The 23,310-nt window shown below is 37.4% G+C and overlaps 1 protein-coding gene across 1 annotated transcript; it reads right to left on the bottom strand.

The window, feature by feature from the left end:
* Positions 1 to 1,190: 1,190 nt before the first annotated feature.
* Positions 1,191 to 3,026, bottom strand: LOC148268790 (uncharacterized). Its single transcript, XM_088212090.1, has 3 exons — positions 2,884 to 3,026; positions 2,474 to 2,675; positions 1,191 to 1,610 (listed from the first exon to the last, which is right to left on the bottom strand). Exons 1-3 carry the CDS (start codon positions 3,024 to 3,026, stop codon positions 1,191 to 1,193), a joined length of 765 nt encoding a protein of 254 aa, XP_088068216.1.
* Between the last annotated feature and the right edge of the window lie 20,284 nt (positions 3,027 to 23,310).

Consider the following 23,310-nt stretch of genomic DNA (forward strand, 5'->3'; position numbering starts at 1 on the left):
AGAAACAAAACTTATTGGATTGAGTAATTAAATCCTAAAATTAATTGAGATAAAGTTTAGTAATTTAATAAAATTTGACAACAAAATTAAATAAATTAAATTACATATGGAATAAAAGATAAACAAATTTTCACAAATGAATCCAAATTAAAAAATACATAAATTACAAGTGTGGTAATTAATATATTAAATGCCAAAAATAGAAAAATTAAATTAACATATATAACAAAGATAAACGCTTAAACTTTGATTTCAAAATACAACTAAAAAAAACAAGAATATTAGAAGTTTATGATGAGAGAGATAAATTAGTTAAAGAAGAAATTTAAGAGATTAAGAATATATTAAAATTTGAAAATTCACGCAACAAATTCAAATTGAAACCTTCCAAACTCACAATCATAAGGCAAGAAAACAAAAAGGAATGTAAGAAATTAAGAGGGTCAAATGCAAATATAAATACAAGATTTAACGATGTATCCAAATGGTAAGTGTTTATGTTAAAATTATTCACCTTTTAAAACCTTACGATATTATCTAAATACTGTTTTTCTTACTGAGCATATGGAACTCACTCTTTTCATACCCCCCAGATGAGGAAGATAATGAGAAACCGTCAACTGACCTACCCATTGAAGTTTATGAGGATCCCGTGGATCCGCAAACCTTGAGTGCATGATCGTCTCCATACTCTGATGAGTCCAATAATATAAAGAAAAAAGTGACCCTCTTTTATATTTTGATATTGTATTTTGTAACCACTTCTGGCCTAAGTTATATATATATAATTGGAACTCATATATTTATAAAGGATTTGTATTAATTTGCTCCGCTGCATATAATTTTTATCATGCACTCGTAATATGTTTTTGTATCTGACACTCACATGCCTTAATTAACAAATGAGATATCACAGTTTTTTCGCGGGATTTTTCTCCATTTTTTCTATTTTCTCCTGAAAATTAATTATTTTTAAAAAATAAATAATAGTAATTAAATCAAAATAATAATAATAATAATAATAATTGAATAAAATCAAGACAAAATCGATATAAATCGAAATTATGAATTATGATATAAAGTTACGAAATGAATTTAAATGAGTTTAGTGTAGCTTGAAAGCCCAAATAAATAGAATTTTTAAATAAAATTTAGCATGGTGGTGAGGGGGTTGTTATATCAACCCCACCTTAAAAAAATTTGGTCCCTAAATTTGTCTCAAACAGGTCTAAAAACTTTTTCTTCATCTTGCTTTCTAACTCCCACATCACCTCTTTCAGAGTATGGTGCTGCCACTGCACCTTTACCATGGGGATGGTCTTATTGTGTAAAACTTTGTTTGTCCAATCAAGAATCTCCATGGGGAGTTTCTCGTAGGTCATATCGGTTTGTACCTGCATCTCATCATGAGGAAAGATATGAGAAGGGTCAGGGTAGTACCTTTTGAGCATAGAGACGTAGAAAACATCATGCAGACCTACAAACACTTGAGGTAGAGTAAGGTAGTACGCTACGAGTCCAATGCACTTCACGATCTGAAAAGGTCCCACATAACGAGGGCTCAACTTCCCTCTTTTGTCGAACTGCATTTTTCCCTTATAGGGGAAAACCTTAAAGAAGACTTTATCTCCAACGGCAAATTTCAAGGGTCTCCTACGATTATTAGTGTAACTTTTCTAGTGGCTCTGAGCAGTAGCCAAGTTTTTATAGATGATTGCGACCTTCTCAATAGCCTATTGGACGAAGTCTGGTCCCAAATGACATTGGTTTCCAACTTCGCTCCAAAAAATGGGAGATTGGTAGGGCCTACCGTACATGGCTTCATATGGAGCCATGTCGATGCTAGAATACTAATTGTTATTATAAAAACTTGGCTCTGAGCAGTAGCCAAGTTTTTATAGATGATTGCGACCTTCTCAATAGCCTATTAGACGAAGTCTGGTCCCAAATGACATTGGTTTCCAACTTCGCTCCAAAAAATGGGAGATTGGTAGGGCCTACCGTACATGGCTTCATATGGAGCCATGCCGATGCTAGAATACTAATTGTTATTATAAGCGAATTTACACAGGGAAAGATACTCATACCAGTTATCGCTAAAGTTAAGGACGTAAGCACGCAACATGTCTTCCAATGTCTAGATAGTATGCTCTGACTGACCATCAGTTTCAGGATGACATGCAGTGCTGAAGTACAATCCAGACCCAAGAGCTTATTGAAAGTTGTCCCAAAAGTGGGACATGAATCTAGGATCTCAATCGGACACAATGGATGAAGAAACACCATGGAGTTGAATAATTTCATCAACATAAAGCGGGGCTAATTTGCTGGTAGAGTCAATAGTCCTGATAGGCAAGAAATTGTCTGCCTTGGTTAGTCTATCAACAATGACCCAAATAGCATTACTACCAGAACAAATCCTGTGTAGTCCGGTGACAAAATCTATGTTTACATACTCCTACTTCTATTATACAATCGGGAGGCCCTGTAGCAAACTGTCGGGTCTCTGGTGTTTTGCCTTAATCCTCTGGCAAGTAAGGCGTTGGGAGACATAGTCGACAATATCCTTCTTCATTCTCAGCCACCAATACTGGCGATTCAAATCCTGGTGCATTTTAGTGCTCCCGGGATGGATGGAATATTTGGAGGCATGGATAACCTTGAGAACATCCATCCTGACAGTGATGGGAACCCAAATTTAATTCTAAAACCTAAACAACCCATCGTCTGAGATCCTAAAATAACAGTAAGACGAGAACTTCCTCAAAGTTTTGGTATTTTTAGGTCTGTGGATTAAGCTTCCCAAATCTTCATGAAAAATTAAGCAAGGCTCATATTTGAGCAAGATAGGTATCGTTGCCATAATAGCTGAGGTGGAGTTACTGCATAGCTTCTACTAACTTCCAACTGGAGGCCATGGTTTGAGCCAACACTACGGACTCCTTTTGGCTCAGTGCATTAGCAACTACATTTCCTCTACCAGGATGGTAGATGATCTTGTAGTCATAGTCCTTCAGGAGATCCATCTAGCATTTTTGTCTCATGTTTAGCTTCTTATGTGACAAAATGTATTTCAAGCTTTTGTGGTTAGTGTAAATCTCAAAGGTCTGACCAAATAGATAATGACACCATATCTTCAAGGCAAAAATGATGGCGGCCAACTCCATATTGTGAGTAAGGTAGTTTCACTCATGAGATTTCAACTGTTGGGATTCATAAGCAACTACTCTACCATGTTATATCAAAATGCATCCCAAGCCAATATGAGATGCGTCATAGTAGACTTGAAATCTTCTAGTGTTATTAGGGAGGATCAACACCAGAGCAAATGTAAGATGACGCTTTAATTCTATAAATATCTCATTACATTCGTAATTTCATATAAACAGTACACCCTTTCGAGTGAGTTGAATCAACGGAGCAGCAATCTTAGAAAATCCGTCAATGAATCACCGATAGTAACCTATCAAGCTAAGAAAACTACGTACCTCAATCACATTGGTGGGTGGATTCTAGTTGATCATTGTTTCAAACTTAGCCGGATCCACAGAAACTCCTTCACTCTAAATCACATGGCCAAGAAAGAAAACTCTATCTAACCAAAAGGAGCATTTGTTAAGTTTAACATACAGCTGGTTCCAGTGAAGTGTCCCCAACACTTCAGACAGGTGGACTGCATGTTCTTTTGGGATCTTGGAGTACACTAAGATATCATCAATGAATACAATGATGTACTGCTCCAGTGCATGCCAAAAACTTGTTCATGAGGTCTATGAAGGTAGCAGGGGCATTAGTTAACTCGAATGACATAACCCTGAACTCGTACAGGCCGTATCTACACCAAAAAGTAGTTTTTGGAATGTCCTCTTTTTTTACTCTCAGTTGGTAATATCCTGATCTGAGGTCAATCTTGGAGAAAACTGTGGCTCCTTGTAATTGGTCGAAAAGATCGTCGATTCAAAGTAAGGGGTACTTATTTTTTACTGTTACTCAGTTAAGTTCTCGGTAATCCATGCATAGTCTGAAGGAGCCATCCTTCTTTTTCACAAATAATATCAGAGCGCCCCAAGGGGAATGACTAGGGCAAATAAACTTTGGCCTACTAGCTCAGAAAGCTGGTTTTCTAGTTTTGTAAGCTCAGCACAACTCATGCGATAGGTAGGTCTCAAAATTGGTTTAGTTCCGGGTATCAGTTCGATTAAAAATTCTACCTCTCGCGAGGAGGTAGACTAGGTAGTTCAATGGGAAAAACTTCTAGAAAGTTACAAATAACCAAAATAGAATACACAGTAGGATTAGCATCAATATTCCTTTTTATTCAATTGTTGAGAAAAATAAAATAGATTTTATTTCTTTTTTGGGGATCGTAAGGTTACAACTTTACTTTCATAATCAATAATTGCTCCATATTTTTTTAACTACTCCATTCTGAGAATAACATCAAATCCTGAAAAATCTAAGAGAATTAAGTATACAAATACTTCTATTTCTGAAGCTTTTATCTTACAATTTTTATATACATAGTGAGCTTCTAGTAATTCCTTAAAGGGAGTCTCTATAGTCAATATTTTTCTTAGAGATTCAGGCCTAATATCAAATTTACAAGCAGATGCACGGGAGATAAAAGAATGAGTAGCATATGTATTGATCAAAGGCTTGGCAAAAATATCATGAATAGAAAGCATACCCTGGATATGTACAGGAGTGGGGAGGGCACTGGGTTCATTTAGGTAGTACACACGACCCTGGTCTATAGGTTTTGCCACATCCTTCAGCCACTGATGGCAGTCCTTTATAAGGTGTTGGGTGCTTCCACGCCAATAGCAGGTGGGATTGATATGCCGACAGGGTAGATCGCCATACGAGCGACCACAGTGCTGACATGGTTGGGAAGGTCAGGCAAGTTGTCCAAAGGTAGAGGTAGAGCAGGGGGAGGGGCAATTTGGGTTCGTTTATCAGGGTGGCTACTTTCTGGGTCGGGCAATCTTCTTCTAGGTTGTTGTTGTTGGGTACAAACTCAGGCAATGCATTGGAGAATGACCGAGATGAGGTCTTTGGCTAGTTTGGCATGTTCTAACACCTCAGCATACGAGCTGGGTCTCAGCATCGCAACCCGATTATAGATATCAGCACGAAAGCCTTTTAGGAACTTCCTAGCTTTACAACTTTCAGGGGTGACCATAAGAGGGGCAAACCTAAATAGTTGGATAAATCAGACCGCATGGTGGGCAACCGTCAAGTTTCCTTAGTGGAGGTCCTAAAATTCCTCTTCCTTCTTTTTCAGACATAGGTTGGGAAAAAGTTATCAAATAATGCATCCATGAAAACTTTTCAGGTTGTAGGGGTCGGCAGGGCTTCCTTCTTAAGTAGCCACCAGTGTTCTGCTTCACCTATCAGCATAAAGGCTTCTAGGAGAACCTTCTGTTCCTCGGTTAGGTCTAAGATAGAGAAAATATTCTTTATTTGCAGGATCTAGGCTTCGGCTACTAAGGGGTCAGGGCCACCTTCAAAATGTGGTGGATTAAGATTCCTAAACTCCATAATGTTGTGAGAGATGGACCTCTCAGCTGTTCGGTACTCTGAGGCAAGGTGTTGACAGGGGTTTACTTGGTTCTGTCCTACAGTTGCGGTCAATCCTTGGATAGCTCAGAAGAGTTCGGTAAACTTGACCCTGGTTGGATGGTCCTAGGCCTCGGGTCTTTCGGTACATTCTACGAAAGGTCTTCCTCACGTCATTCCTACAAAAGAAAGGAATACAAGGGTTGGTGGTCTAATTTTTTTGGAAAAGATGACTCATTTTCCTAGATATCCTAAGGGTCTTTCTACCTATTGCCTCAGTTGTAAGGGATTTGGTTTGCGTAAATGCTCTGATACCATCTGTTATATCTCAAATGCAATTTAAGACATAAGGATGTTAGATAAAAAAAATAGATTATGTGTGCATGATAGAAATTATATGCAATGGAGTAAATAATATAAATTTTTTACAAAATATATGAATTCCAAATACACATATATCACTGAGGCCAGAAGTGGCTATAAAATATAAAATATTCAAATACAAAAAGGGCAACTTCTATCATTATACTATTGGACTCATCAAAGTGCGGGGACAAATCATGCAATCAAGGTTTGTAGATCCACGGGATCCTCATAGACTTCAAGGGGTAGGTCAACGGATAGTTCTTCACTATCTTCCTCATCTGGGGGGCATGGAAAGAGTGAGTTTCATATGCTCAATAAGGAAAATAGTAGTTAAATAACATCATAAGATTTAAAAGGTGAATAATTATATCATAAATACTTACTATATAGTCATGTCAAAGTTCTATCCTTCCTTATGAAAATAATTCATTTATGAAGAAAACATTATGTCATAGTCACCACAATCAAATCAAACATCATACTTGATAATAGAGAAAATAAAATAAATCATGAAATGCTCAAATTTTCGTGTCATACTTCGCGAAATTATTCCGACTTCCATCTCTGAGGGCAGATACGGATTTTCGACTACCCATGTGGAATAAGAAGATTAGATATAGATAATGGCAATTTACTCAGACACATTTCTGGCTCGCCAAACCATGGTACGACTATGACCACGGTCGTACCGACAATAGTGGTCCTATAAGATATTCTATAGCCACGATAGTACTTAGCCAATGGTGGCTCCTATATTTACGTCACTGCTCTCTTTATAGGGTATGTCATCATCCACAAGGAATGGTCCTCTCACATCTTTTCAGACCATATGGGAAAGGGAGAAACAGATATCCTTAAGAGATAAAAACCCTAACAAGACACTAGATACATTATGCATGTCAATACAAATACATACGTACTTCAGACCATTCAAGCTTTATTCCACTTTTTTTTTTATTTTCTAGATAATTTTACCGCTTTCATATTATTTTATTTAAATGCAAATTATCAAGTGCCTACAAAACACATAGCATGCTTGAAATCAAGAACAATTCACTTTATTAAAAATTACTAGATATAGAACATGTAAATCACACAAAATCACAAATTCATTATTTTAATTTTCTAGAAATACTCCTTAAGAAATTTAAAGAAAAACTAGATTCCTTACTGAAATCTCAAAATTTTTCCTACATCGTTTTTCTTCTTCTCCTCTCCTTCTCTCTCTCCAAACTCTTGGAATCTGGAAGAATAGAAGTGATGAGAAAATGGAAGGGCTCCTATTTATAGAAAATAGGGGCTGTCACATTTGCACCAAGTGGCAAAATTCGGTGAACAGAGAGAGCATTGAAATGGAAAGATTGATTTGACGCGGCACGAAAAATAGAGAAAAATTTTTTCCTCCACGGGCAGCAGCACACCCCAAGCGGCAGCACGCTGCCCAAGAAGGGTGACAGCACACTGCCCCTCACCCGATCTGTGCGCGTTGCAGGCCTAGCCCATAGGCGCTGGACTCCCCTGCCACATGCAGGGCCTTCATAGCGCAGGCCTCAGGTGTGTAAGCGTGCTGCGTGGATGGCACGCGCACAGTGTGTAGCACCTGGCCCCCTGTCAGCGCGCAATGTGACACACACAGACGAGCATACCTATGCTCGAAATGATGTGTGCGCAGGTCTGGTCCCGCACCTCGTGCAGATGGGATGGGCACACTGTGCGCACGTGCTGTGCTTGTTGCGGGGCAACCCCCTCCCGTGGGTGTTTTCCCGTGAGATTTTTCCCCCTTTTTTTCCATTTTCTTCTGGAATTTAATTATTTTTTTAAAAATAATAATAATTAAATAAAAATAAAAAAAATAATAATAATAATAATTAAATAAAATCAAGACAAAATCTACATAAATCAAAATTACAAATTATAATATAAAGATGTGGAATGAATTTAAATGAGTTCGGTAAGGCTTGAAGGCCCGAATAAATAGGATTTCCAAATACAATTTAGTACGGTGGTTAGTGGGGTGTTACAACCACTATGGCAAAGTACGACTGTGGTCATAGTCTTTAGGACCATAGTGTTTGGCATGACCGTGGTCATAAATCATGTTATGGTGTGGCGAGCTATAAATCTGCTATGGTGTGGGGAGTCACAAATCAACTATAGTGTCGCGAGCCGCAAATCATCTATGGTGTAGCGAGTCGCAAATCTGCTGTGATTGTGCAAGCCATAAGTTGTTATTAGTGTCACCATAGTGATAATCGGGATCTGTATAAGCCAGTAGATAAAAAGTCATAACAGGCTTCATATGAAGTATGGTGAAAGACTTGATAACAATTATTGTATGATTTTCTCACTTGATGAATTATCTGTATGTTATTTGATCTTGATATTAAATTTTTTCTTACATCAATGGATTGTCAAGAAATGGTAAATAAAAAAGGTATTTTCTTAAATGCTTTTAATTTTATAAAATTTCTTAGTTACGTCAATTTAATATTTTATGCCTTACTGAGTTTCATGGAACTCACCCTTTCTATGTTGGGCCCTCCCAAATGACGTCGAAGAGGATGTTTGCAATGAGTTATCCAAGTTACCCATTGAAGCTTGCCTAGATCCCATGGATCTATGATCATTGACGAGTGCATGTCTTGTTCTGCACTCTGATGAGTCCATTTACATAATGATAAAAGTGGCTCTCTTTTGTGTTTTGTTATTTTATATTTTGTTGCCACTTTTGGCCTCAGTTGTATATGTAATTTGGAACTCATATTTTGTAAGCGATTTTATAATTAAAAAATTTCTGCTGCATATATTCTATTTAAATGCACTCATATTTTGTATTGGTATCTGGCATCCTTATGCTATAATTAGCATTGAAGATGTCACAACTAGAATAACCTTCTTCACCATTACTAGGGTAAGGCAAAGGGCCAAACCCGCATGTAATTTCAATCATCATTTTTCTTGTAATATGCTCAATATTTTCATGATTAAATAATAATCAATAATCAATCACCATAGAGACATTTAAACATCAAACCAATATGTTCAACCATGTCAATCGTCAATCTTCATAAAAATTAATGCATCATAATCATATAACATACTCTCATGTATCATGCCTCATGTTTGCAACTCGATGGGGGTGGGGTTCAACACATTTGGCCAAAGGTCTATTTTCTCCGAACTTGTCCATTGGGATAATTCCTTGAAGTGGGGGCTCCTTAGAATACCCCTCTTTGCCTTTACCAAGAGTAAGACAAAGGATCAATACCCATAAAGTCTAATTTTTGTCATTTTTTCCAAAAACAAAGTATGAAACATCTAAACAATTTATCAGATAAAACATGGACCAAGATAGATCACTAAAGCAATCACAAAAAAATTATCAAAAATATTCTTTACTTTCGTCATTTGATTTAACTAAAAAGAACACTTTAAAGCGTAGAATAAAATACTAAGAATCCCTTACCATAACAGAGTTGACTTAGCCTTTTGGAAGTGAACGAAGAGCTTCTAGAACTTTCCTTGAACGAGCTTGTGAAACACCTATCTCTTCCTTTCTTTCCTGCTTCTTTATCTCTCTAATATTTGTCTCTTTAAACTTGGTAAATCGAAAAAGGAAAGTGGTGAGGAAAAAATAAAGAGGGGAGGAGTTTATATAGGGGCAAGAACGGTCGGATTCACGCCACTTGGCAAGAATCAATGAGATGGAGTGAAAGAGTGTGTTTGGGGGCCACAAATCAAAATCAACATGGCTAAGCATGGCCTTGGCCAATAGGACAAGCAGCCGTCATGTCGGCTATCAACGCGCAGCAGTGTTGTGCACGCCATGTTTCCCTCTGTGTATGCGCACAAGCAGTCATGCTGCACACTATGTGCGCATAGGCTACCTGCCTCGCACAGGCGCAGCTTTGCCGTGCACAGTCATGTGTAGGGCTTGCACAGTGCCCACTTGAGGCTTGCCCATGCAGGCTATCTGTGGGTCACAAACTGTGGTTTGTAGGTCCAATTTCCCATGCTGTTGATTTTCTTGTTATTTTTCTCTTGAAATTTTTGTTAGTTAGGACACAATTTTTGCGAAAACTAAATAAAACAAAATAAACTCAAATTTTCAACAAAAAACTCACATGGTTGAAGGTTTGAAATATCAAAATTTTAAAATATCGAAATTTTGAAATTCATTAATTGCCAAGAAGTTGAGGTGTTACAGAGATCAATCACTTGGGTATCAATGGATCCGATCCACATAGAAGATCTTCCGTGCCTTGGGTGACATAGGAGGGTATGGGAAGAATCATTTTGACTTCCAGAACCACAATACAACACATGCAATACATAAACTTAACCGCCTAATTAACCCCTTTCTCTATTTGAATCTATAACTACCTAAATGACATGCAAAAACAAGAACTAGAGAAATTAAATAAGAAAAAGAAAGACATCATAGACTTACCTGATAAATTGACTCCAACTCCACAGCTCAACAAAACTTCGGAAAAACTCTCTAACTTCGAAGAACATGAAGAAGAAAAATTAGCACAAAGCTAATTCTAAAGAAAAACTCAAATCTTAATTGTATTGATAATCCTAATTTTGTTTACAAAGCTTGAACTTAAGCCTTTATATAGGCTTTTATTTTCTATTTCCACTTTAAATTAGAAATCAAATACATAAATAATTAAATAATTAAATCTTATTCTAAACTTAATATAAATAAATAAAAAATAATTAAGATAAATATTAAAATAATATTTTTTTTATCCAAATATTCAAGGATCTTTATCTTCTTTGGTCTCCATTTTTGAGTAGAAATCCTCCTCCAATTTTGCATATTAATCACTTGGGATAATTTTAGAAACTTAAGAAACCTTTTAAACTTAGCAAAAATTAGAAAACAAGTCCAGAAGGTATGACATCCCAAATGCTAATTAAGGCAATTGGGTATAAGATACAGAAAGAGGATTACGAGTGCATGATAAAATTTTATGCAGCGAAACAAATTAATACAAATTCCTTACAAATATATATGAGTTCCTATTACATACATATAACTGAGGCCAGAAGTGGTTATAAAATATAAAGTCAAAATACAAAAGAGGGTCACTTCTTTCACTATACTATTGGACTCATCAGAGTGTGGGAACGATCATGCACTCAAGTTTTTGTGGATCCACGGGATCATCATAAATTTCAATAGGTAGGTCAGCTTGCACTTCCTCATTTTCTTCCTCATTTGGGGGGCATGGAAAGAGTGAACTCTATATACTCAGTAAGAAAAATAATATTTAAATAATATCATAAAGTTTTAAAGGTTAATTATTCTAACATAAATATTAACCATTTAGCTACTTCGTAGACCTATCTTAGATTATAAAAATAATTTACTTATTAGATAAAACAACATGTTAATATAATTAAAACAAACACACAGCCTACCAAATAATAAAGAAAATCAAATAAATCATGAAATATTTAGATTTTTGTGTCATGCTTCGCAAAATTGTTATAACTTCCATCTCTAAAGGTAGATACAGATTTTCGACTATCCATGTGGGATGACCAGATCAAATACAGATAATAACAATTTGCTCAAGCACATTTCTAGCTTGCCAAACCATGATGATCTACGACCACGACCGTACTGACTATAGTGGTCGTATTAGATATTTTATAGTCACGACAGTACTTACCTAAAGGTGACCCTTAACAAATATTTACGTCACCACTCCGGTCAGAGAGTACGCTGTAATCCATAAGGAGCTGTTCTCTTACGTCTTTCCAGACTAGATGGGGGAGGGGGAAAGAGATAACCCAGATGGGGGAGGGGGAAAGAGATAACCCAGCTGGGGTTAGGATAACAGATATCCTTGAGAGATAAAAAGCCTAACGAGATAATTGATGCATTATGCATGTCAATACGGATACATACTTCGGACCATTCATGCTTTATTCCACATTTCTTTTTTTTTCTAGGTAACAATACCTACTTTTTATTATTTTTATTACATTCAATCATCAAGTGTCTATAGATCACATAACATGTTTGAAATCAAGAACAATTCAGTCTATTAGACCAACAAACACAAAAGCATGCAAAATAAGAAAAATCATAACTATTATAATTAACAATCTTTTCCTTTTATCTAAAAATACCCCTTAAAACGTTTAAAGAAATACTAAATTCCTTACCGAAACCTTGATAATTTCTCCTTCACCATTCTTATTTTCTTTCCTTCATTCTCTCTTTAGATCATTCTCACTCTCTTTCTCTTTCTCTAATTCATGAAAAATGGAAGAATGAAAGTGTGGGAAAGAATGGGAAGGGAAGGCCCTATTTATAGAAATTAGGAACCATCGAATTTGTGCCAAGTGAAAAAATACGGTGAAGAGAGAAGAAAAAAATGTTTGGCACAAAAAACGAGAGGGGAGAATCTCCTCCATCGGCAGCTGTGGTGCACCGCCTGAGGTGACAGTGGTGCATTGCTCGAGGCAGCAATGGCCCACCCAATGCACTGCAGCGCGAGCAGGCCTACTGCGCGCAGGCCCTAGGCGCATAGGAGCCTATCTGTGTAGGCCTGCTATGCGGACAGTGGGTGCAGAAGTGACCCGCCTACGCGCGATAAGATGTGCACAGCGTCTTGCCCTGCACCGCGTGCACAGATGGGTCGTGCGCGCGCACAGTGCGCAAGTGCTCGCTTGGTCATCTCTCTTCCACTCGGGATTTTTCTATGGAATTTTTGGGATATCTCAAGTGCTAATTAAGCAAATGGGTGTCAGATACAGATTCAAAATAATGAGTGCACAATAAAATTTATGCAGCGGAATCAAACCATAACAAATCCCTTACAAATATATATAAAGTTCTAAATACATATATAAACTGAGGCCAGAAGTGGCTACAAAATACAAAATATAATGGCCACTTCTATTACTATGCTATTGAATCCATCAGAGTGCGAGAACAATCATGCACTCAGACTTATGGATCCACGGGATCCGCCTAGAATTCCAAGGGTAGGTCAGCCTGCGATTTCTCATTTTGTTCCTCATATGAGGAGGAGGGGGGCATGAAAGAGTGATTTTCATATGCTCAGTAAGGAAAACAGTATTAAATTAAATCGTAAGATTTCAAAAGTTTATTATTTTATTTTACCATTTAGCTTTCTCGTTTATCTAACTCACAGTTATGAAAACTATTTATTTGAATACAAAAATGGTACGTTAGCATAAAAAATCAAATAAATCATGAAATGTACAAAGTTTTTATATCATGCTTCGTGAAGTCGTTATAAACTTCCATCTCTGAGGGCAGATACATATTTCTAACTACCCATGTGGAGTGACCAGATTAGATACAGTTACGACAATTTATTCAAGCCCACTTCCGGCTAGCAAAATCATGGTACAATCTATAACTACAGTTTTACCAATCATAGTGACCCTAATAGATATCTATAGTCACAACATTACTTAGCCATAGGTGACCCCTACAGATAGTGAGATACCACTATCGTCAGAGGGCATGCCGTCATCTATTAGGAGCAGTTCTCTTAAATCTTTCCAGACTAGATAGGTGAAGGGGAAACAAATACCCCGAAGGACAAGAGGAACAGACTTCAGATATAAAAAGCCTAACGAGGCATTTAATTTAATATGTATGTCAATATAGATACACTTTAGACCATACAAGCTTTATTCCACGTTTTTCTTTTTTTACTCTTTTCTTTTATGCTTATTACTTTTATAGATTATATATTATATTTACTACATGCAAATTCATCAAGTGTCTGAAATTCACATAACATGCTTGAAAATGAGAACAATTCGACTCATTTTAATATAGAGGCATGCAAAACAGGCAAAATAACAATCACATTAAATTTACTTATCTAAAAATACTCCTTATGATGTTGAAAGTAATACTAGATTTCTTACCAAAATCTTGATGTTTTCTTCTTCACCTTTTTCCTACCTTTCTCTTCTTCTATTACTAATTTACTCTCTCTCTCTCTAAACTTTTGAAAAATAAAAGGAATGGAAGTGGAGAGGAAGGGAAGTGGAGAGGAAGGGAAGAGGAGGGTAATTTATAGAATTTCATAATTGATGGATTCACGCCAAGTGGTGAAATCCAGTGAAAAGAGAGGAGAAAAAGATTCTTGGCACAAAAAACGAGGAAAGAGGGCTTCCTCCACCAGCGACAGCGGCGCTCCGCCTAAGATAGCAGTAGCACTGCCTGAGGTGGTAGTGCTCCGGTCAACATGCTGCAAGCTAGCCTCATCACGAGAAATAACATGAGAAGGATCAGGGTGGTACCTCTTGAGCATCGAGACATGAAAAACATCATGCAAACCTGCAAACTCTCAGGATAGAGTGAGGTGGTATGCCACGGGTCCCACATAACGAGGACTCAACTTCCTTCTCTTTCCAAACTGCATCTTGCCTTTGTAGGAGTAGACGTTTAAGAAAACTTTATCTCCCACAGCAAATTTCAAGGGTCTCCTACGATTATTGACGTAGCTCTTTTGGTGGCTTTGGGCAGTTGCCAAATTCTTGCGGATGATTGCGACCTTCTCTATGGTCTCCTAAATGAAGTCTAGTCCTAAGTGGCACTGGTTTTTGAGTTCACTCCAACAAGTACGGGAACAACAAGGCCTCCTTTACAAAGCTTCATACGGGGCCATACTGATGCTAGAATGGTAGTTATTATTATAAGCAAATTACAAAGAGGAAGATACTCATACCAGTTATCATCAAAGTTGAGAATGCAAGCATGCAACATGTCTTCTAATGTCTAGATCGTACGCTCTGACTGACCATTCGTCTAGGGATGATAAGCGGTTCTAAAGTACAACTCAGACCCTAGAGCTTCTTGGAAGCTATCCCATGTTTAACTCCTATTGTAAAAAGATATATTTGAGACTCTTATGGTCAGTGTAGATTTTAAAAGTCTGACCATACAAGTAATGCCGCCATATCTTTAAGGTAAAGATAATGGCTGCCAACTCCAAGTTGTGGGTAGGGTAGTTCTGCTTATGAATTTTGAGTTGTCGGGATCCAAAGGCAACTACTCTGCCATGCTGTATCAAGACATACCCCAAACCAATATGAGATGCATTGCAGTAAACTTAGAATCTCCCCTAATTTTTAGGGAAGATTAACATAGGGACAAAGATGAGACAGCGCTTTAGTTCTATAAAGCTTTCACTACACTCATAATTCCAAACGAAGGGTACTTCCTTTCTGGTGAGTCGATTCATAGGGGCAATAATTTTGGCGAATCTGTCAATGAATCATCGATAGTAGCCTGTTAAGCCAAGAAAACTACGTACCTCAGCTACATTAGTGGGCAGACTCCAGTTGATCACTGATTCTACCTTAGACAGGTCCACAGAAACTCCTTCACTTGAGATTACATGGCCAAAAAAACTTTATCCAACCAAAGGGAACACTTGTATAGTTTCACATACAGTTGGTTTTAGCAAAGAGTCTCTAACACTTCAGCCAAATACACAATGTGTTTCTCATGGCTTTTGGAATACACTAGAATGTCATCAATAAAGACGATGACGTACCGATCCAGTGCGTGTCAAAAAACTTGGTTTATTAGGTCCATAAAAGCTGCTGGGGCATTAGTCAATCCGAACGACATCACCCTGAATTCATACAATCCATATCTACATCAAAAGACAGTTTTTAGAATATCTTCTTCTTTAACTCTCAACTGGTAATACCTAGTTTTGAGATCGATCTTAGAGAAGATCGTGGCTCCTTACAGTTAATCAAAGAGATTGTCAATCTGGGGTAAAAGTTATTTACTTTTAACAGTCACTCAGTTGAGTTCCCTATAGTCCACACAGATTCAAAGGGTACAATCCTTTTTCTTTACAAATAACATTGGAGTGCCCTAAGGAAAATGGCTAAGACAAATGAATTTTTGGGTGATAAGATCAGAAAGCTTATTTTCTAGCTCTGTTAGCTTAGTGTGACTCAGGTGATATGTGGGCTTCAAGATCGGCTGGGTCCCAGGTAATAATTTGATTAGGAAATCTATCTCATGTGGGCGAGATAGACTAAGAAGTTCGATGGGAAAGACATCAGAAAAATTACAAACAATTGGTATGGTACACACAGCAGGATTAGCATCCATATTTCTGTTCATTCATTTGTTAGAGAAATGATAATAACAACTTTTATTCTTTTTTTGGGGATCATAAAGTTATAATTTTATCTTCACAGTCTATTATAGCTCTATACTGTTCCAACCAATTCATTCCTAATATTATATTAAATCCTATAAAATCTAAAAGAATTAGGTTTACACATACCTCTATCCCTGAAATTTTTATCCTACAATCCTCATATACCTAATGAGCCTCTAGTAGTCCTTTAGAGGGTATTTCCACCACTAGCATTTTTCCTAGAGCTTCTGGTCTAAATTTTAGTTTACAAGCAAATGCATAGGAAATAAAAGAGTGAGTTGCACCAGTTTCGATCAAAGCCTTGGCAAATGTATTATGAATAGAAAGTATACCCTCGATGAGGACAAAAGTAGGAAGGACATCAGATTCATCTAAGGTGTACACTCGACCTTGTGCTATGGGTCAGGCAACATCCTTTAGTCACTGAGGGCAGTCTTTTATAAGGTGTTGGGTGCTTCCGCACTGATAGCAGGCATTATTGATACGCCAATAGGACAGGTCATCATGTGAGCGACCATAATGTTGACAGGTTTGGTTAGCTTAAGCAAGTGGAGCTGTAGGTGGGGGCAAGGTAGGAGAAAGGAAAATTCTGGTTCGTTTGTCTAGAGGGTTACTTACTAGGTCAGGTAATCTTTTTCTAAGCTATTGGGGTTATTGTTGGGCACGAACTCGGCCAAAGCATTGGTGCTTGGCCGGATAAGATCTTTGACCAACTGGGTATATTCAAGCACCTCCATATACGAGCTAGGTCTTAGCATCACGAGCTGGTCATAAATGTCAGCACGAAGGCCTTTGAGAAACTTCCTAACTTTTCAGCTTTCGAGGGTGACCATTAAAGGGGCAAACCTAGACAGTTGAACAAAACGGGCTACATATTAGGCTACAGATAGGCTTCCTTGGTGGAGGTCTTAGAGTTCCTCCTCTTTCTTTTTCTGAACATAAGTAAGGAAGAAATTATAAAAAAAAAGCGTCCATGAAAACTTCCCAGGTAGTAGATGTAGGTAGGATTTCTTTTTTAAGTCGCTACCAGTGTTCGATTTTACCGTTTAACGTGAAACCTGCAAGAAGTACTTTTTGTTTTTCAGTCAAATCTAGGAGAGAGAAGAGCTTCTCTATTTGTAGGATCCAAAATTCAGCTACTAAAGAATCAGGGGCACCTTTAAAGTGTGGGGGGTTAAGTTTCCTAAACTAAGCTATATTGTGGGAGATAGACTTATCTGTGTTTTAGAATTCAGGGGTAGGGGGTGGACAAGGGTTGGCTTGGTTTTGTCTTACGGTTGCAGTTAATCCTTGAATGGCTAAGAAAAGTTCTACAAATTCAACCCTGGTCGGATGATTCGGGGCTTCATGTCATTCAATACGCTCTACAGATGGTCTTTTCCATGTCATTCCTATAAAAGAAAAGAAGACACGAGTTGGAGGTTTAATCTTTGAAAAGAAGGCATATTTCTTCCCTAGGTACTCTAAAAAGTTTATCTACCCTAGGTCTCAGTGCAAGTGATTTGTTTTGTAAAATTCTACTCTGAAACCATCTGTGACATCCTAAGTGCTAATTAAGGTAAATGAGTATTAGATATAGATTCAGAATAACGAGTGCATGATAAAATTTATGTAGCAGAAGAAAATCATTACAAAACAATAAATAGTGAAATGCTTAGATTTTTGTGTCACACTTTGCGAAGTCGTTACAACTTCCATCTTTGAGGGCATATACAGATTTCCAACTACCTAAGTGGATTGAACAGTCAGATACAAATATGGCAATTTGTTCAAGCCCATTTTTAGTTGGCCAAACCATGGTACGATCTATGACCATGGTCGTACCAGTCATAGTGGCCCTAATAGATATCTACAGTCACGACATTACTTAGCCACGGGTGACCCCTATAGATAGTGCAACACCACTCTTGTCAGAGGGTACACCGTTATCCACTAGAAGTGGTCCTCTTATGTCCTTCCAGACTAGATTGGGGAGGAGCAAATAGATACCCCGAAGGGCAAGGGAAACAGAGATCCCTCAGAGATAAAAAACTTAACGAGACACTTAATGTAATATGTATATTAATACAGATACATTTCGAACCATACAGGCTTCATTCCACTTTCTCTTTTTTTTTTTCTTTTATACTTTTTACTCTTACCGATTACATATTATATTTATTACATGCACATTCATCAAGTGTCTGAAATTTACATAGTGTGCTTGAAAACAAGAACAATTTGACTCATTTGAACACTGAGGCATACAAAACAGGCAAATTAACAATTATATTAAATTAGTTTGTCTAAAAATACTCCCTAAGACATTGAAAGAAATACTAGATTATTTACCAAAACTTTGATGTTTTCTCCCTCATCGTTCTCTTTTTTTTCTCTTCTTCTCTCACAAGACTACTAACTTTCTCTCTCTCTCTCTCTCTTTCTCTCTCTCTCTCTCTCTCTCTCTCTCTTTCTCTCTAAATCTCTAAACCTTTAAAAAATAAAAGAATGGAAATGTGGTGAGGAAGGGCAATTTATAGAATTTTAAAACCGTTGGATTCACATCAAATGGAAAAATCTGGTGACGAGAGACGAGAAAAAGATGCTCGGTACAAAAAACGAGGGAGGAGGGCCTCCTCTGCCAGCGGTGGCAGCGGCGCACTGCTTAAGGTTGCAGTGCTCCAACCGGCATACTACAGGCTAGTCTGCAAGTGCACAGGTCTCCTGCCGCGTGCGCAGGGGGTAGCTTACGCACACGTAGGGCCTAGGCGCATTAGGCGCCACATAAGCTGGCCTACTGCACGTAGGCCTCAGGCACATAGGGCCTACAGGCCTGCACAGACAATGCGCACATAGTGTATAGCGCTTATGTGTGCACGACACGAACAGACTAGCACCGCACACTGTTCGTGCACCATCCGTGCAATATGCCTGCGTGGAAAGACCTTGTACCCTTGGGGCCTGTGCGCAATAGGCCTGCGCGTGCGATGCCCAGTACGGCTAGGCCCCGCGTGCATGTAGGCTAACCCCTGCGCACGTAGCAACAAGCTTGTGAGCCTACAAGCTAGCCTGCAGGGTGCCATTCAGGCACTGCCACCTCGGGTAGTGCACCGCCATTACCTTGGGCAGCGTGCCACCGCTGCTAGTGGAGGAAATTTTCCTCCCTCATTTTTTGTGCCAATAATCTTTTTCTGCATCAGATTTCACCAGTTGGCGCAAATCCAACGGTTCTGAAATTCTGTAAAGTGCCCTTCCCTTTTCCTTCTCCACATGTCTATTTTTTCCATTTTTCAAAGGTTTAGTGAGAGAGAAAAAGAGAGAAAGATAGTAAAATAGTGACAGAATAAGAGAAAAAAAGAAAAACGATGAAGAAGAAAACAATAAAATTTTGGTAAGAAATCTAATATTACTTTTGACGTCTTAAGGAGTATTTGTAGGTAAAAAAATTTAATATGATTGTTATTTTTTCTATGTTGCATGCCTTTATGTTTAAATGAGACGAATTGTTCTGATTTTTTAGAATTCTATGTGAATTGCCGATACTTGATGAATTTGCACGTAATAAATGTAATATGTAGTTCGTAATAATAAAAGTAAAAAGAAAAAAAAATAAAAGTGGAATGAAGCCTCTATGGTCCGAAGTATATCTGTATTAACATGCATATTACATCAAGTGTCTCGTTAGGCTTTTTATCTCTGAGGGATATCTGTTCCCCTTACCCTTCGGGGTATTTATTTTTTCCTCTCCTATCTAATCTGAAAAGATGTAAGAGGACTGCTCCTAGTGGATGACGACATGCCCTCTAACGAGAGTGGTATCACACTATCTGTAAGGGTCACTCGTGGCTAAGTAATGTCATGACTATAGATTCTCTATTAGGACCACTTTGATTAGTACAACCGTGGTCATAAATCATACTATGATTTAGCCAGCCAGAAGTGGGCCTGAGCAAATTGCCGTATCTGTATCTGATCTGGTCATTCAACTTGTGTAGTTGGAAATCTATATCTACCCTTAGAGATGGAAGTTTTTAATGACTTTGCGAAACATGACACGAAATATCTGTGCATTTCATGATTTATTTTATCTTATGTGCTAATATGTTATTTTGATATTCAAATAAATGGTTTTTCCTAATGATGAGTTTGGCAAACAAGAAAGCTAAACGGTAAGATGAAATAATAAAATTTTGAAATTTTACAATGTTAATTTAATACTATTTTTCTTACTGAGTATATGGAACTCACTCTTTCCATCCCTCCCCCCCAAATGAGGAAGAAAATGAGGAACTGTAGGCAGACCTACCCTTGGAAGTCTATGAGGATCCCGTGGATCCACAAGTCTAAGTGCATGACTGTTTCCACACTCTGATAAATTCCAATAACATAGTGAAAGAAGTGCCCCTTATGTTTTATATTTTGTTTCCACTTCTGGCCTCAGTGATGTATATATTTGGAACATTATAAATATTTGTAAGAGATTTGTTAAGGTTTGATTTTGCTGCAAAAATATTATCATGCACTTGTTATTCTGACTCTATATCTGACACTCATTTTCCTTAATTAGCACCTGGGATGTCACATGGTAACTAACCACAATCTTTTTTATTTTGAATTTTAACTAGCAGTTACCACTAATCCAATCGGGTTAGGTCTCATCATGAGTGACCCACTCGATTAAATCTAATACATCTAAATTGCCCAAGAAATGCTATAAATAGGCCTTTACCCATAGGATGTAAACACACCCTTTGATAATAAATTTGAGAGTATTCTTGAGAGCTTCAACTTTTCTTCTTTTGGCCATTTTGCTAAAATTAGCTTCTTTAAGTTCTTTGAGAAGCTAGAGTCTTCAAAAGTCTCGTTGAACCAAGGAGTGGGGATCCATTGGGATTGATTGGATCCCAACACATCAGTCTGAATTGTCATTTTTTGTGATCTATGTTTCGTTCTTTATTTTATGCTTGTTCCATTACATAATTAAGCGACTAATTTTTACTACTTGCTTAACACACAAGAGGCACACTCTTTTTTTTTCATGTGTGTTTGTTTCTGAGCTAAATAAGAAATCATAATCCTTTAGGGTTCCTTGCTGTGTCATAAAGACTAACGTTCAGACTTTATTCAAGTGATTCTAATTTCAAACACTCAACTCGACATATGAAACTGTTAATCAAGGGATTGCGAGGTAAACACGAGCGAAGATAAGGGAGAGTTTTTATCTTCACTAACGTCTTCTTACAAGTGCTTCGTAGTTTTAGCTCGTCAGAGAAACTCCCAACTAGAGTAGTAACCTTATTCTGTAGAGGGCCTTCAACTTGCACGTCAAGGACGAGGAATATGAACAAAGGGAGAACATTTTCCACACGCAATGTCTTGTTAATGATAAAGTATCTATAATGATCATTGAGAGTGGTAGCTATGCTAATGTGGCAAACACTCTATTCATGGAAAGAACAGGGTTGACATGCATCAAACATCCAAATCCCTACCGGTTATAGTGGTTGAATGAGTGTGGTGAAACCCAATTTACCGAGAAAGTCATAGTACCGTTCTCCATTAAAAAATATCACGACAATGTATGTTGTGATATCATACCTATGCATGCCAATCATCTAGTACTTGTGAGACCTTGGTAGTTTGATAGACAAGTTTAACATTACGGCTACACCAATGGATATTCATTGCGAAGAGATGGTCTGAATCATGTCCTTACACCTTTATCACCAAAAGAGGCACATAAAGATCAGGTTAAAATTAAACAGCCCTTTGATGAATACTCAAGAAGGATAGAAGAGAGAAAGAAGGTTGCAGAGAAATTCAATGGCCCACTAAGTGTAAAAGATGCCCAGCAAACAGCTAAAGATGGTCCATTGTGAGATAAACAAAGAGAGAAAACAGGGGAGTGTATTGATGACCAGGACCGAATGTTGAGGAATATCTCTTATAAAAATAGAAGTTCTATTGTACTTACTTATAAGGAGATTCATTTTGACCTTAACCACTCTTTACAAAGTCGTACTATTTTCCTCTTACAGATAATTACCATGGCAAATGGGTTACGAAGATTTGATCTAGATCCTAGAGGAATTGTGAATCAAGTAATGACATGCATCAATTGTTTACTAGAGAAATATAGTGTATTTTCTGTTGCTATCACTAAACAAACCCAAGGGCCAAACACACCCATCCTAGGAGGACAAGCTTGTGGATGACCCAAACGGCCCAAGCCTAGCCCACGACTCTCGCAGGCATTCTCCCACACAACCCGCATAGATCAGCCAGTGCGGACCTTCTGGGTAGCCCAAACCGACCGGCCTCCTTTTTTCCTTTTTAAATTATTTAATATTTACTTATTTTATTAAAATCTTTTTAAAAGGCTTGGGACCCACTTTTCAAAATACTCATGTGTTAAAATTAATTTCCACGTGTTTTAAATAGATTTCACATGGATAAATATTTTAATGTAAATCTATCCCTTAGAATTATTTAATTAATTTATTGGGATGGAATAATTATTTAATTATGTAATTATCCTAGACTAAGGTAGAATTTTACCTAGGTTATTATTTTATTAATTATCTCAAGATATTTGTACTCATCTATATTGCCAAGGCTATAAATAGACCTTTACCCGTAGGATGTAAACACAATCTTTGATAATAATTTTGAGAGTATTCTTGAGAGTTTTGGCTTTTCTTCTTTTAGTATTTTTGCTAAAATTAGCTTCTTCTAAGTTCTTCAGGAAGCAAGAGTCTTCAGAAGTCTTGTTGAGCCAAGGAGCGGGGACCAATTTATCGATAAGTCTGTGGCATTTTTCCTTTCCTTGTTTTATTTTCCTAGCCTTTGTTTTAGCACTCCTTTTAGGAATTGTAGATTCAATTAGAGGGAGGGGTTATTCTAGTGGTTATAGTTTCGATATTGCATACGTAGAGTGGGTTTCAGGAGTAGATTCGATCCTCCCCATACCCTCCCGAAACCTTCCGCTTAACTTGTAATGTGAACCCCTATTTATTCAGGCACTAAGGCTGTTTAAAACTCCTTAATACTTCGTATTTTTTATTTTTGGATAAATATCATACTTTATATTTTATTTGATTGAATAATTCTTAAAATTAATTATTTTATTTTATCGTAGGAAAAATTATATTTTATTTATTATTTAAAAGATTTTAGGGAAAAATAGAGAAAAAAGGTGGAAGATCCCACG

This window comes from Carica papaya, chromosome 2 (assembly GCF_054855325.1).
Source record: "Carica papaya isolate Zhongbai chromosome 2, ASM5485532v1, whole genome shotgun sequence".
Classification (NCBI taxonomy): domain Eukaryota; kingdom Viridiplantae; phylum Streptophyta; class Magnoliopsida; order Brassicales; family Caricaceae; genus Carica; species Carica papaya.